General features: G+C 49.3%; 1 protein-coding gene across 4 annotated transcripts in view; it reads left to right on the top strand.

Annotated features, from left to right (window-relative positions):
• Positions 1-15589, top strand: part of SMOX (spermine oxidase) — a 44124-nt gene that overhangs the window by 25804 nt on the left and 2731 nt on the right. For 2 of the 4 annotated variants that reach the window (XM_083756613.1, XM_083756614.1), the window contains exons 2-5: positions 648-882; positions 8283-8509; positions 13086-13259; positions 13640-14342. In XM_083756613.1, coding sequence (XP_083612739.1) covers positions 675-882; positions 8283-8509; positions 13086-13259; positions 13640-14342 — 1312 coding nt within the window. In that variant the 5' untranslated portion in view covers positions 648-674. Of the gene's footprint in view, positions 1-647; positions 883-8282; positions 8510-13081; positions 13260-13639; positions 14343-15589 lie in introns of all 4 variants that reach the window. The other 2 variants (XM_083756615.1, XM_083756616.1) reach the window with 2 other exon arrangements.

Here is a 15589-nt window from a genome sequence, read left to right as displayed (position 1 = left end):
TGTGACAATGAGGTCCTCTCCACCTGCTGCCTACAGCTTAGCACTGATAGATGCTCAGCTACAGTTTCTCGTGTGAAGAGGCTGTGTGCTTTCATATTTAGCTTCCTTGCTCTTTTCCAACCAGGTCAGCTGCCATGCCCCTTATCTTTATGCCCCAAAGCTTATGCTTTGCGGTTGCCAGAAAGGCAGAAGGAAGGCTGAATCATTCCTTTGCTCTGCAGGTTTTTCATAGAATGTGTGTGTGTGGCGTCTGGGTTTTCCTCTACCGCAAGATTGGCACCTCGGGAGGGTCTATATGTCTATAAAAAGACATGCAAGGGCAAAAATGCATGTGAATTTTCTGAAAATATCATCTTTGATGACCGGGTGGATGCTTTTGTATCCACCAAGCCTTTCATTCCCGCAGAATCAGAGGCATTTATATTCCAGGCCAGTCTTGCTTTCCTTTCAGTATCTCCCATTGAGAAGGTTTGGCTCTTGTTTCGGGATCCTCGAGTCCTGGGACGCCAGTGTTTCTCCAGAATTTATTGCTGCGCTGGAACAGGGAGATTGAAAAGCGACCTGAAGGGAAGGGAGAAGAGGGAGATAGGAAGAGAAAATTGCCAGCCTAATGCTCCGAAACTACTTTGTGTCCCCTTTTTTGGCAGGTTCCTTAGAAAGAGAGCTTGGACGGCATGCAAAGTAGTGAAATATCTGCAGACAGCACTGATGATCCTCTTAGTAGTGGCCTACGGAGAAAGCGACAGCCGCGAATAGTAGTTATCGGTGCTGGGCTCGCGGGCCTCTCTGCGACAAAAACCCTCCTGGAGAATGGTTTCACGGATGTGACTGTCCTCGAAGCGTCTGACCGAATCGGAGGCAGGATACAAAGCGTGAAGCTCGGTAAGGGAATCATTTCCTTGCAACGTGGCTTCCGGTTCTTGACCGGCCTTTGCATAATCACCATAAGAAGAGGACTCAACGTTAAGGTCCGTTTAGCCCTTGTGACCTGTTTCTCATGGTGGTCAGTCTCTGGGAATCTCATGGGCATCTGAGCATGACAGCCAAGAGCGCCCCCCCCTCCATGGTGTGTGCCCCTTGCACTTAGGTTTACTGCCTCTGGACCTGGGGGCATTGAGCTATTGTCATTCTCCCTATATATGATTGTCCGAAGTTTGTGCTGTTCCTTATGTAGCCAGAAACGGCACTATCCATGTATGAGAGGGAGGAATTGGCAGGCAAGGCTTGTGGGGAAACCCCAAAGTAGGCAGAAGTACAAAAACATCTTGAGGAGAAGACAGTATTGAAGGGGTGGAGGTTCAAAAATAACCCACAGAGGAGGACCAAGTGAGTTCGGGGGCTGTAGAATGCTGTGGGGATAGGGGTGGCAGGAACGTAATGGAGTGACTCAGAGGAGGCGCTGGCTGGCTGGCTGGCTGGCTGGCTGGAGTGAAACCCCCTACATTTTGTTTAATGTCCTGCTTGCTACAGCTGAACGATGTGTCCTCTGTGAATTTGTCCAATCCGAACAATGTAGGAAGATTCTTCTTCTCTTTTCCTAGCAAAACAGAGTGTTTTATTAGAGGGTGAAGTCCTTTATGCCCAGTTCACTTGGCTCCGCAAAGTATCCCAGGATCTACCATGGCCTCGTGCCTTTTCCATTTCATTTTGCTTCAAAAAAAAAAAAAAAGTTATTTCGCCCGTCTCGGTGCACAAGGATCATTGTAGTTGTTATCTCAAATGCTCTTTGTTTTCACATGTGGGTTTTTGAGCTGCACTTGCTGCAGCCAGCTTGGCATGCAAATCTAAAGCCGTACCATTGGCCAGAATGGCGACGTGCAGCGTAAACGCCCCCCCACTCCTTCCGCGTTTGTGTCCCTATAAATTGCACGCATTCCAGAGGGGAGCGGTGTTGAGTCTGTTACAGCAAAAACAAAGGAGCCTTGTGACTGCTTAAAGGCTTATCTGATCTGTGGCGGCAGAACCTTTCCCGGACTGAAACCCACATCATCAGATGTGTGAAGCGTTGCTCTCTTTCATATTATGGGCTGTTCACACTCCCCTCCATCTCTGTCCGTGTGTAGGGATTGATCTACAGGCTGAGGATAATATTTTGTGCTTGTTCCATAATATACCTGCCAGCCTCTTTTTATTTTGGCTGGCTATCCGGAAGGGCTAACAGAGACCTATCTATCATCCTTAGGGCTCAGTGGTTGAGCACCTGAGTGCCAAAGGTCCCAGGTTCCGTCCCCGGAAGCTCCAAGTAGGGATGAAAAAGATTTCTCTATGAAACCTTGGAGCAGCACTGCCAGTCAGTGCAGGGCGGGGAACACAGGGGCCAAATGTACCCCTCCACTTGGCCTTTGGGACGCTCCCTTCACTTCCTCAGCCGTGCCCCACATTCCTAATCCTCACCAGCTGACTAGCAAACTTGCGGTAAATCACACCGAGAAAGCTGGAGTGAACTATTAGCAAACAGGATCTGCATAGGGGTGCGAGGCCTAATGAGCACAGCAACTCAGGTGGTGCCCCGTGAAGCCATTGCCGAGACTATAGGTCCTGGCCTCCCCACAGCCGGCTATGTCTCTTCCTCTCCAGGGTCCCCCCCCCCATGCAATCTGAGACTGCGCCTGTGTGTCTGTGTTTGCTCTTCCCTCTTCATGCCTCTCCTGGTTCTCAGAGGCCAGCAGGGAGAGGAGCTTGTTGCAGCAGGAAGGGGAAATTAAAAGCCTGACCCATCCTCGGCCTCCCTGTTCTCCTGCTTCAGCTTCTGATTCTGGGCTTTTCTCTGCCACAGACTCTTCTTGCTCACTAAGCCCTGTTATCTCTTTTGCTTCTGGCTCCTCCTCCCCCCAGTCTTCTCCGCTTTCCCCCTCCGACCACTCATTGTGGGTTCCCCAGCTACTGCCTTCCACCATTCCTCTGCATCCAAGATGCCAGCTATATTCTGCATCCTCCTTGATTGTCATTGCCCAGCTGAAATGCTGAAGGAAGGATAGAGAGGAGTCGTGAGTATGGGTGAAACTTTGCTGTACCAAGGAACAGTTAAAGTAATAGAATGATGATGATACTACTACTACTACTACTACTACTACTACTAATAATAATAATAATAATAAATTTATACCCTGCCCACTCTTGGCAGCTCCCAATAGAATTAGTAGAATTAGTGATAATAAAAATAATAAAGCCATAAAACATCAGACATTAAAAACTTCCCTAAACAGGGCTGCCTTCAGATGTCTTCTAAAAGTCAGATAGTTGTTTATTTCCTTGACATCTTGTCAGGGAACTGACATCGGAGCCAGAAGTGGAGGCAGGGCTCCCAAGCGATGCCGGAGAAGGGCCAAGCAGGGAGAGAGGCAGCTCATTGGCTGGGGAAGGAAATCAGCGTAACACCAGGGATAAAGGGCGGCGGGTGGGGGAATCGGAGAGGGGGCTCCAGGACTCTTTGCCGGAGACCAGCGGGGGAGAGCACAGGTCCTCCGCTACCCACACCCACCCTGCGAAGAAGACTTCCGTGCAGGGAAAGTAGGCGTCAAAGAACTTCTTTGCTGGAAGAAGTTCAAGAAACGCCCACTGACGGATTCTGCTAGCGACTGAACAGCCACGAAGTGAAGGGCTGTCCAGCCAGGAAAGGTTTAACCAGGCTACCTAGCCAGGAGTGACGGCAACTTACGCACGAGCAACCCCATATAACCATTACACATCTGATGGGAGGGCGTTCCACAGGGCCGGGTGCCACTACCGAGAAGGCCCTCTGCCTGGTTCCCTGTAACTTCGCTTCTCACAGGGAAGGAACCACCAGAAGGCCCTCGGCGCTGGACCTCAGTGTCCGGGCAGAACAATGGGGGTGGAGACACTCCTTCAGGTATCCTGTGCCGAGGCCATTTAGGGCTTTAAAGGTCAGCACCAACACTTAGAATTGTGCTTGGAACTATACTGGGAGCCAATGTAGCTCTTTTAAGACCGGTGTTATGTGGTCTCGGCGGCCGCTCCCTATCACTAGTCTAGTTGCCGCATTCTGGATTAGTTGCAGTTTCTGTGTCACCTTCAAAGGTAGCCCCATGTAGAGCTCATTGCAGTAGTCCAAGCGGGAGATAACCAGAGCATGCACCACTCTGGTGAGACAGTCCTCGGGCAGGTCATTCATCCACATTTTTGCCTTAACACAGAGTCAGGCCATTCGCTCGTCTTTCTCAGTATTGTCTATATGGACTCTCCAGGGGTTCAGACAAGTGTGTTTCTCCCAGCCCTGCATGGAGATGCCGGGGATCGAACCTGAGACCTTCCGCATGCTAGGCAGCTGATCCACCACTGAGCCGCAACGGGAGGATGCTCTGGGGGAACTTTGGGCAGAGCATGTCCTGGCTGCGCTGCAAATGACTTCCTTCTCTGCCTTTCTCATGGCAGTGAGCTGGTTTCCTTTACTATTTGGCCGTGCCCCTGTTATAATCACCGGAGAAAGGGGCCCTAGGCCACCCCCCCCCCACTTCCTGCTCCTTGCAGAAGCCCCGACATCACGCCCTGTGGTTCAGTCGATAAACACACCAGCAGTAAATTAAAAGCCGAACATCTGAGGGAAGTGGAGGGGAAAGGATGCCTTGCAAGCCCAGCATCCGCCTTTTCATTCAGGAGTTGCTGCTGAACGCTTGGCACCGGCCTGCGGATGGGAAGTGGGTCGTCCACTGCCAATACGCCGTGTCAAAAATAGCCCCCCTGGCAGGGTGTGCTGCCAGACAGAAGGGAAGTGCTCCATGCTCCGAGCCCTTAAGGGAGCCATCGCGTCACTCAGCACACCTGCGGGACGTTTCCTGGCTGTGGTCTTTATATATAGAAGGCCGGAGCTGCTCTGCACACAAGAGGGCAGGAGCCTCAAAAAACAGCACAGCTGCCCAGATTTTGTAGCGGACTCTGTGCGCTTCCTTGCTTTTGCACGTTGGGGAGTCTGTACAGTGGTACCTTGGGTTAAGTACTTAATTCGTTCCGGAGGTCCGTTCTTAACCTGAAACTGTACTTAACCTGAAGCACCACTTTAGCTAATGGGGCCTCCCACTGCCGCCGCACAATTTCTCTTCTCATCCTGAAGCAAAGTTCTTAACCCAAGGTACTATTTCTGGGTTAGCGGAGTGTGTAACCTGAAGCGTCTGTAACCTGAAGCGTATGTAACCCGAGGTACCACTGTACTGCCCTGGCTCTGTGCAACCCACAACTTCACACACAAAATTCAGTGTTCTTGTAGGGCCAAAGGGCGTGGCAACAACCACTGTTACAGTTCCCCGTCTGCAAGAAACCTTTCAGTGAGGTGGGACTCCCTGCCTGTTGGTAATCTCAAACCTCTCCCGTGAGACCTATCTGGCCCCCACCCCCATTTCTTCCTGTGATTGCACAGGCCTCGTTTTAGCCTTACACAAGGGCAGTTCTGGCAGAAAACTCCCGCCCTTGGGGGGGGGGGGCGCAGGGTTGTTACGTTATAAAGGTAAAGGGACCCCTGACCATTAGGTCCAGTCATGGCTGACTCTGGGGTTGCGGCGCTCATCTCGCTTTATTGGCCGAGGGAGCCAGCGTACAGCTTCTGGGTCATGTGGTCAGCATGACTAAGCCGCTTCTGGCAAACCAAAGCAGCGCACGGAAACGCCGTTTACCTTCCCGCTGGAGCAGTACCTATTTATCTACTTGCACTTTGACATGCTTTTGAACTGCTAGGTTGGCAGGAGCTGGGACCGAGCAACGGGAGCTCACCCTGTTGCGGGGATTCGAACTGCCAACCTTCTGATCGGCAAGCCTTAGTCTCTGTGGTTTAACCCACAGAGCCACCCGCGTCCCATGTTTTGTTATATTCCTCTGGAAATATGCATTTGTTCCCAGCTCAGGGAAAAGAAAAACGGCAGCAAAACATACCCACGACTGCGGTAGTTGTTGCATTAATTGCAGGAGACTGCGTACTTTCCCTCTCCATGCCTCCAAGGGGTCTTTTAGTCAGGAGGAGCATCTGTTGTCTAAAAGGATGTGATTAACGTCACACTTTGATGTTGTACGTTTGCACCAAGCTCATCTGCTTTGAGGACTCTGGCTTAATGAGTTAGTAAACATTACAGGTGGCCCCGGTTATTTTTAGCCTGACTCGTCCCTCTTCTCTGCTTTGCACATCTGATGCTGTACGGAAACGAGGATGTTTCAGCCGGTGTCCTCGGCACTTCTGAAGCCATCGTGAGCATCCCCGGGCGCGCGGCGCTCCTGGCATCTTTGCAAGGCAAGGTGGATGGTGGCAGAGCCGATGGTCCCGCCATCAGAGCGAGGGTCTCACTTTCATGGATGCCCCCGCCTCAGTGCGCATGGGAATTCCCTTATTTATTTATTTTTTAATTTTATTTTTTACCAACCACCAAAACACAAACAGTGAAACCCCCCAGGTGGCTGATACATTGGGTATACAATATTCAGTAATATACATCTTCAATAATATACATCTTCAATAATATTCAATAATAACATATTCAAATTAACCATATATACACTTCTATATACCTTAACACTCTTCCTTCCACAATAAGGCAATAAGTCGCCGCATTTGGGACTTTTCCGTACAGAGAAGTGGCGAGTAGCAGGCGACAGGACAGAAGTTTGCAAAATTATGTGTGGCATGGAGAAATTCATAGAATCAATAGAATCATAGAATCAATAGAGTTGGAAGGGTCATCTAGTCCAACCCCCTGCAATGCAGGAATATTTTGTCCAACGTGGGGCTCAAACTCACAACCCTGGGATTAAGAAATTTCAGCTGGTGCAGAATTCAGCGGCCAGGTTGCTCACTGGAGCAAGACGGTTTGAGCATGTTACACCGATCCTGGTCCGATTGCACTGGCTACCGATTAGTTTCCAGGCCCAATTCAAAGTGCTGGTTTTGACCTATAAAGCCTTAAACGGCTCAGGACGGCAATACCTCAAGGACCGCCTCTTTCCATATGAACCTACCCAGACCCTGAGATCACCTTCTGAGGCCCTTCTTTGTGTGCCTCCTCCTCAAGAAGGCCGGAGGGTCGCAACACGAGAACAGGGCCTTCTCTGCAGTGGCTCCCCATCTGTAGAATGCTCTCCCCAGGGAAGTTCGCCAGGTGCTTTCATTATACACCTTTAGGTGCCCGGCAAAAATGTTCCTTTTTAACTAGGCGTTTGCTTGATCTGATTTATATACTGTGCCCTTTTAAAACGTGTTTTCTTTTTGGGTGGGGGGACTCTATTGGGTTGTTTTTATTTTTATCATGTATTTTGTGGTTTTATATCTTGAATTTATTCTGTGAACTGACCTGAGACTCCCGGGTATAGGGTGGTATATAAATAGTAATAGTAATAATAAGAAGAAGAATAAGAATAAGGAAAGAGTCTCATGGTCTACCAACTGAGCTATCCAGCAGCTAGTGGATAGAGAAAAGCTTTTCTTCCTCAAGACACTAGAATTTATGGACATCCAAGGAAACTTGAGTGTTGACAGATTCAGGATGGATAAAATGTACTTGTTCACGTAACTAAACTTTGGAACTTGCTTCCCAAAGACACAGGTGTGGTAACCAACTTGGATGGCTTTAAAGGAGGATTAGACAAATTCATGGAGGAAGAGAGGGCTATTGATGGCTGCTAGCCAGGAGGCAGCAGTGCTTCTGAATCCCAGTTGCTGTGTGGAAGGGAGAGGGCTCTGTGTTCCAATCCTGACTGCTGGTTTCCCATAGGCAACTGTTCACACACTGTGAGAACAAGATACGGGACTAGCTGGGCCATTGGCCTGATCCAGCCAGGCTCTTCTTAGGTCCTTATGGCAAAGGCTAGTATTGGTCAGTGGGAGGACATGGGGACCATCTCTGTTTGCAGCTGGTTTTCCGTGACAGCCCTTGGCTTTGCCTTTACCTGAAGGAGCATCTCCACCTCCATCGTTCTGTCTGGACACTGAGGTCCAGCGCCGAGGGTTCCCTCGCTGCGAGAAGCCAAGTTACAGGGAACCAGGCAGAAGGCCTTTTCGGTAGTGGCACCCGCCCTTTGGAACACCCTCCCATCAGATGTCAAAGAGAACAACTACCAGACTTTTACAAGACATCTGAAGGCAGCCCTGTTTAGGGAAGCTTTTAATGTTTAATAGGTTATCGTATTTTAATATTTTGTTGGAAGCCACCCAGAGTGGCTGGGGAAACCCAGCCAATGGGCAGGGTATAAATAATAAATTATTATTATTATTATTATTATTATTATTATTATTATTATTATTATTATAGCATCCTAACGTAGGACTTCCTTCTCTCCCCCCTCCATAGAAAACGCTACTTTTGAACTGGGAGCTACGTGGATCCACGGTTCCAATGGAAACCCCATCTATCATCTAGCAGAAGATAATGGCTTACTCGAAGAGACGACAGATGGCGAGAGGAGTGTGGGCCGCATCAGCCTGTACTCCAAGAATGGGGTGGCTTATCACCTCACCAACAACGGTCAAAGGATCCCGAAAGATGTGGTTGAAGAATTCAGTGATTTATACAACGAGGTTTGTCGCCGATGAGTTACTAAAGCAAATTTGAAGGCAGCACAGACCCACCTGTCAGAGGTGTTTGCACGGTTTCAGGGTTGACCAGGGAGCTTTTCAAAGACGGGGTCGCCGAGGTGCGTTCCCCCCACAGGGACACATCTGAATGTAATATCCCCCGCTGAAATTATGCTTGAACAAAGCTTCCTGCTATCAGCACAAGGCTTTTCTGAAGCGTAATGATGGCAGAGGGATGAGGGAATGGAGTTCTTTTGGGATCCAGGCAGAGGGCCTTCTCGGTGGTGGCACCCACCCTGTGGAACGCCCTCCCATCAGATGTCAAAGAGATAAATAACTACCAAACTTTTAGAAGACATCTGAAGGCAGCCCTGTTTAGGGAAGCTTTTAATGTTTAATAGGTTATTGTATTTTAGTGTTTATTATCATCCCCCTGACAAAAAAACACAACCCCATGTGCCAGAAATGGCGACCCCACTCCCAGCCATAATTTGAAGCCTAAGAAGCTTTGAATTGACTGCAAGAGAAGGCTTCTTTCAGGTCTAATAACAATCAAGGAGAGGCATTTCCCCCCTACTGGTGCTGGTGTGTGTCTCAGCTGGGGGTAGTTAACTCTTTCCTTCCCACTTCTAACATCCCACCCTTTGCAGTTTGTGTCTCTCCTCAGTTAACTGGGGGCTGGCCTTATATTGAAGCCAACAGAAGGTCTTTTTTTTTAGCCTAATTGTTGCAGTGTGTGTATAAGTGTGTGTAAGACAGAGGGCTCTTCCTGGAAATTGCAACTGGCGTTAACTCTTGCCTCCCCAGCTATGCTCTACAGACAGTCATGTTCTACCCCCATCCCCAGTTAAGAGTAAAGGTAAAGGGTAAAGGGACTCCTGACCATTAGGTCCAGTTGCAGCGCTCATCTTGCTTTATTGACTGAGGGAGCCAGCGTAGAGCTTCTGGGTCATGTGGCCAGCATGACTAAGCCGCTTCTGGCAAACCAGAGCAGCACACGGAAACGCTGTTTACCTTCTTGCCAGAGCGGTACCTATTTATCTACTTGCACTTTGACGTGCTTTCGAACTGCTAGGTTGGCAGGAGCAGGGACCGAGCAATGGGAGCTCACCCCATCACTGGGATTCAAACCGCCGACCTTCTGATCGGCAGGTCCTAGGCTCTGTGGTTTAACCCACAGCACCACCCACGTGCCACTCCAGTTAAGAGTGGACGAGAGCAAAAACACCGTTTTCCAGGCCTAATTCATTTCTAGCTCCCCACTTAATTGTCATTTTGCGTGCGGGGAGGGAAAATGTGGGTGTGTGGTTGTGCATGTGATGTGTGCACTGTTGCAGTTTGTGTGGTGTGCACAACAGATTCTCCAGCTTGCAATTGTTGTTGTTGTTGTTTTGAATATGTTTTTATTTAAGCTTTTCCCTGTTGCAAAACAAACATATAAACAGGGAAAGGTACATCTGCGGTCTCTAGCCTGCAGTTGTTCGTACAGGCGCAGGAAAGTCTGATGACCTTAGCAATCCGTCATGATGCACTTGGGACTGTTGCTCTTAAGTTTGTCTCTGCTGACCTGCTGGGTTTCTCTTTCGGATCCTCCTTTGGTCAGCCACAGTTCCAGCCCCCACCTGATACTCCTCCTGTCCAAGTTTCAGGGTTTTCTGAGGTCCTCTTTCTTGACTCGTGCAAATCTGCTTTACTGTGCTTTGTCTCATTTTATCCTCTTCGGGTCCTCGAGAAAGTGGATTAGGTAGAGAAGTTGAGATGCAGTTCATGAGCTCCATCACTCATAAATTGGCGCTTTGCTGCCTGTGCATGTGAAAGTGGGAAAGGATCATTTGGAATCACACCAAATAGTGTAATAGCTCTCTCTCCACAGCTGGAGGCAGCGTTGTTTCTGAAGCACCAATACGTGGCTGCGCTGAACTGAGGCTCGGCGACAAGACTGAGTGGAGAGTCAGATCTGGGTTTCCTGCTTTGCAATAATAATAATAATAATAGTAATAATAATAACAATTTTGTTATTTATACCCCGCCCATCTGGCTGGGTTTCCCCAGCCCCTCTGGGCGGCTTCCAACCGAATATTAAAAACAATACATTTAAAACTTCCCTAAACAGGGCTGCCTTCAGATGTCTTCTAAAAGTCAGATAGTTGTTTATTTCTTTGACATCTGATGGGAGGGCGTTCCACAGAGCGGGCACCACTACCGAGAAGGCCCCCTGCCCGGTTCCCTGTAACTTCGCTTCTCACAGGGAAGGAACCACCAGAAGGCCCTCGGCGCTGGACCTCAGTGTCCGGGCAGAACGATGGGGTGGAGACACTCCTTCAGGTATCCTGTGCCGAGGCCATTTAGGGCTTTAAAGGTCAGCACCAACACTTTGAATTGTGCTCGGAAACGTACTTAAAATAACATGAAGGGGTCAAGCCCTGTACCGTGAGCCAGACTTGATATCTGTCCTTTTCACCCGATGGTTTCTCATATATGTGTGTGTTGGGTCCCATGTTGGGTAAACGATTCCTGCATTGACCCTCGTGGTCGCTTCCAGCTCTACAGTTCTGTGTTCCACAGTCCTGTGTGTGTTTACTCGGAAGGAAGCCCCTCTGAGTTCTGTGCTGCTCCCTCCCATGTAAGTCTGCCAAGGGCTCTAGCCTTAGAGGTTTCCAGCGCTGAGCCTGCCTGCGAAAAGCTATGGGGGCTACTTTGGAGACGTATTAGTTAGATCCTCTTAGAACATTCCTAGCGCCACTCAAAATGCAGGGCATTAGGGTCATGCAGCTGACTTAAGCTCTCCCCCTACTCCCTCCACTTGGGGTTCTTCAGCAATTGGTTCAGATAAGTGTTTGAAGTTTTAAAAAGTGGGCCCTTTTTGTACAAAAGGAAAAGGGAAGGGCAGTCAAAAACAGGCTGTGGCTAATTGAGCCTCTGCCCAGTTACTTAATGTATTTTAATGTGGGTTTGTTCTCCTTGTGAACGTTCAATCTGCTTACAGCCAGCGAGTGCCTTATGCAAGCTGCCTGGCGTTCTGCTGAAGCCAAGGGTTGCAGCGACTTTGATATCTTCGTGCAAGCCAGGGGTTCTGACCTCCCCGAAGCAAGAGGGGTGGTCCCCGGTGAAACCCCCCAGTTCCATTTAATGGAGTGGGAGGAGGAAGCTGGGTGCCCAGCCTCTAGTTGGAAACACCAGGCCCTTGATCATGTTTCTGTAGCTACGTGACCAAGGTCACATCGCCCGCCTTGGCTGATTAGTTCCCCCGAATTACTGGCCATCAAAGGTTGTTTTCCCCTCTCTGCTTACCATGCATGTTGACACAGAGCTTATTATCCATGTTCCAGTGGCTAGTTTCATGTGGAGAGCGAATCGGGATGGCAAGAACTCTGTCCATGGAAAATGCTCAGAATGTTTAGAATCGCAACACTGTTTGAGGCTAAAATGGCCCAGTCTCGGCTGTGTTGCTGCCTTTAAAAGATTGCATTTGCTTCTGCGGCCCAGTTAGCCTGATGGATAGCTTGTTATAGGGTGGGATGGAGCTTCTACGGTGTCAATTTGGTGATTGAATATGTGAAACTCTTTTGAGTTTCTTCTGGCGGTTCCCTCCCTGTGAGAAGCGAAGTTGCAGGCAGAGGGCCTTCTTGGTAGTGACGCCTGCCCTGTGGAATGCCCTCCCATCAGATGTCAAGGAAATAAACAACTGACTTTTAGAAGACATTTGAAGGCAGCCCTGTTTAGGGCAGTTTTTAATGTTTGATATTTTACTATTTTTTATATATGCTGAAAGCTGCCCAGAGTGGCTGGGGAAACCCAGCCAGATAGGCGGGGTATAAAGAAAACAACAGCAGCAACAACAACAACAACAACAGCAACACTCAAGGAAGCACTATATAGATGCAAAATATTTTTTATTAGTATTTATGTTAGAAGGTAAATGTGCAGTTTCCCCTAGGTTTCCTCTAAATCCCAGGCAAATAGTTTATACAGTCATACCTTGGAAGTTGAACAGAATCCATTCCGGAAGTCCGTTCGACTTCCAAAGCGTTTGGGAACCAAGGTGTGTTCTGATTGGCTGCAGGAAGCTCCTGCAGCCAATCAGAACCTGCACCTGACGTTTGAACAGAGAATGTTTCAAAGAATGTTCACAAACTGGAACACTCACTTCCGGGTTTGAGACGTTCAGGAGCCAAAACGTTTGACTCGCAAGGCATTCGACTTCCAAGGTACGACTGTATCTACATGAGCAAAAGCAGGCATTCATCAGTTGGTTATGTTTAATACTGTTTTTAGTGTCTGGTTTGCTCTAAGGTAGCCGTGGAACGCACAACACATCTGACGCATTGCATTCCTTGCTAATGTAGCTGTTTTAGAATGTTGTGTTAATATATTTCTAGCTGCAAACATGGAAAATATTTGTATGTCCATAACTAGTAGGTTCTTCTGGTAACCTATAAGCATATTTAATACGCTTGTTTCATAATAAAAGAAACTTTTCCAGCAACCATTTCCTGAAACATCTGTGCAGGTTTGCATTCCCACCACGTATGGTGTTGTTAACCCCCTTTGTGTGTCCCCTCTCCCTGTCTCGAGACAGGTCTATAACCTGACTCAGGAGTTCTTCCAAAGTGGTAAACCAGTCAATGCCGAGAGCAAGAACAGTGTGGGCGTCTTCACGCGAGATGTCGTGCGCAAGCGCATCAAAGCCGATCCGGACGACTCGGAGACGATCAGGAGGCTGAAACTTGCCATGATCCAGCAATACCTTAAGGTATGGACAGCGATGGCAGCGTTTCCTTGAGACGTTGCAGCACCATATAGCATAGGCTGGCAATAGCAAGTTGGCACGTGCCTAAGATTTTCAAAACCCCAGTTGTGGAATTCTCTGCCCCGGGCGGTTTGACTGGTGCCTTCATTATACACCTTTAGGTGCCAGGTGAAAACATTCCTCTTTAACCAGGCATTTCCTGATTCACATTCATTGCCCTTTTAAAATCTGTTGTTGGACAGAGGAGTTACTTGGGTTGTCCTTGTCTTTATTCCTGTTACGAATTTTGTGTTTGTTCTGTTGTGATTTTCTGTTGTAAGCCGCACTTAGGAGAAAAACAGCCCCCATCTGAAAGCCCTTCTTCTCTGCCTGCTTTTCCCTAGGTGGAGAGTTGCGAGAGCAGCTCCCACAGCATGGACGAGGTGTCGCTCAGCGAATTCGGGGAGTGGACTGAAATCCCCGGGGCCCACCACATCATCCCGTGCGGCTTCATGAAGATCGTGGAGATCCTCTCCCGCGCCATCCCGGAGTCGGTCATCCAGCTGAACAAGCCGGTCAAGTGCATCCACTGGAACCAGTCGGTCAGCAAGGAGATCGAGGGGGTGGCCGACCACAACAGCGACCGCACGGGGGAGCGGGACGTGGGCTACCACGTCTGCGTGGAGTGCGAGGACTGCGAGTTCATCCTGGCCGACCACGTCATCGTGACGGTGTCCCTGGGGGTGCTGAAGAAGCACCACGAGAACATGTTCCACCCCCGGCTGCCTGAGGAGAAGGTGATGGCCATCCAGAAGCTGGGCATCAGCACCACAGACAAGATCTTCCTGGAGTTTGAGGAGCCCTTCTGGAGCCCCGAGTGCAACAGCATCCAGTTCGTGTGGGAGGACGAGGCCGAGGCTGAGAGCCTCACCTACCCCGAGGGGATGTGGTACAAGAAGATCTGCAGCTTTGACGTCCTCTACCCGCCCGAGCGCTATGGCCACGTGCTGAGCGGCTGGATCTGTGGGGAGGAGGCCCTGATCATGGAGAAATGTGATGATGAAACCGTAGCAGAGACTTGCACTGAGATGCTGCGTAAATTTACAGGTCTGCGGCTGCCCCTACCGCCTTTGCATTTGGGTCCGGAGAGCGGAAAGGGCTGGGCCAGGTGGGGTGGGCGGCAGCGCATTTAAAGCCGTCGTGACTTTCCCAGAGAATCATGGGAAGTGTAGTTTACTAAGAATGCTGAGGATTGCAGCTCTGTGAGGGTTTTCCTAGCAACTCAGCATCCTTCACGAACCACAGTTCCCAGGGTTCTTTGCAGGGAGCCATGATTATTGAAGTGGCAGGGGACTGCTTTAAAGGTCTGGTGCGGATGCGACCATGGTAAAATGAGTCTCGCTATGGGTTAATGTGTCATGCTCAGATTTTAGCTTTTCTACACACTTAAAGGGTTGCCTTAGGCAAACATATGTCTTAGCCTCAGTTCACCATGTTGCATTAAAGGGATGGTACTAATTGAGGGTGTGCGAAGCTCTGCAATTGAGTTCTGCCTTCGTTCTTCATTACTGATCTTCTCATTACAGTCATACCTTGGGTTACAGCCACTTCAGGCAGTGTTTTTTTGGGTTGCAGACCACCGAAACCTGGAAGTACAGGAATGGGTTTCTTCTGGGTTTTGGCGGTCGCGCATGCGCCGGATTGCCGAATCGCAGCATGCGCAGACGGGCAGATGTGGGTTGCGAATGTGCATCCTGCACGGATCATGTTTGCAACCCAAGTGTCCACTTGTACTTAGGACTCTTGGTAAATTTCAGAGGACCCTGGCGCGCACCTTGGAAAATGCTGCCATGGCTCCTCCTGGGAAAATTATCCCATGAACTTCGCCTGCGGACAGGGTCAGAGCTAGACTCTGTCATCTTTTCCATTCGTGATCACTTGTGCTTGGTGCCCCTTTCATCCCAGAAACTATTTATCTAGGGGGACTTTGATTTCCCCCACACGTTAGCATAATGGATTATTTGGATTTGCTGTCCAAACACCCCGGACTTCAGGCAGGCTACGAGCCATTGACAACTGCGGCTCTTTGTAAACCTGATTAAAGTGGTGCCTCATTCAAAGCAACTCGGTTTCTTATACACAGCCTTTGTCGGCTAAGCCCTCGGATGTTAGGTGCCTGGATTTCAGGGGAGCCAAAAGCTTTCAAGTTCACAGGATTGCTGTATCTTCTGGCTGCTGCCCAACCTTTCAGGAGTTCACGGCTGCAACTGTGCCTCTTGCCCTTTTGCGCTCTATGTGTGTGTTCCTGAAGATGATTTTAGCCTGCTTCAATGGGTGCATGGAGCTCAGCGTAT

The sequence above is a fragment of the Podarcis gaigeae genome, assembly GCF_964106915.1.
Source record: "Podarcis gaigeae genome assembly, chromosome: 9".
In the NCBI taxonomy this organism is placed as follows: domain Eukaryota; kingdom Metazoa; phylum Chordata; class Lepidosauria; order Squamata; family Lacertidae; genus Podarcis; species Podarcis gaigeae.
This window is presented reverse-complemented; position numbering and strand designations above follow the sequence as displayed.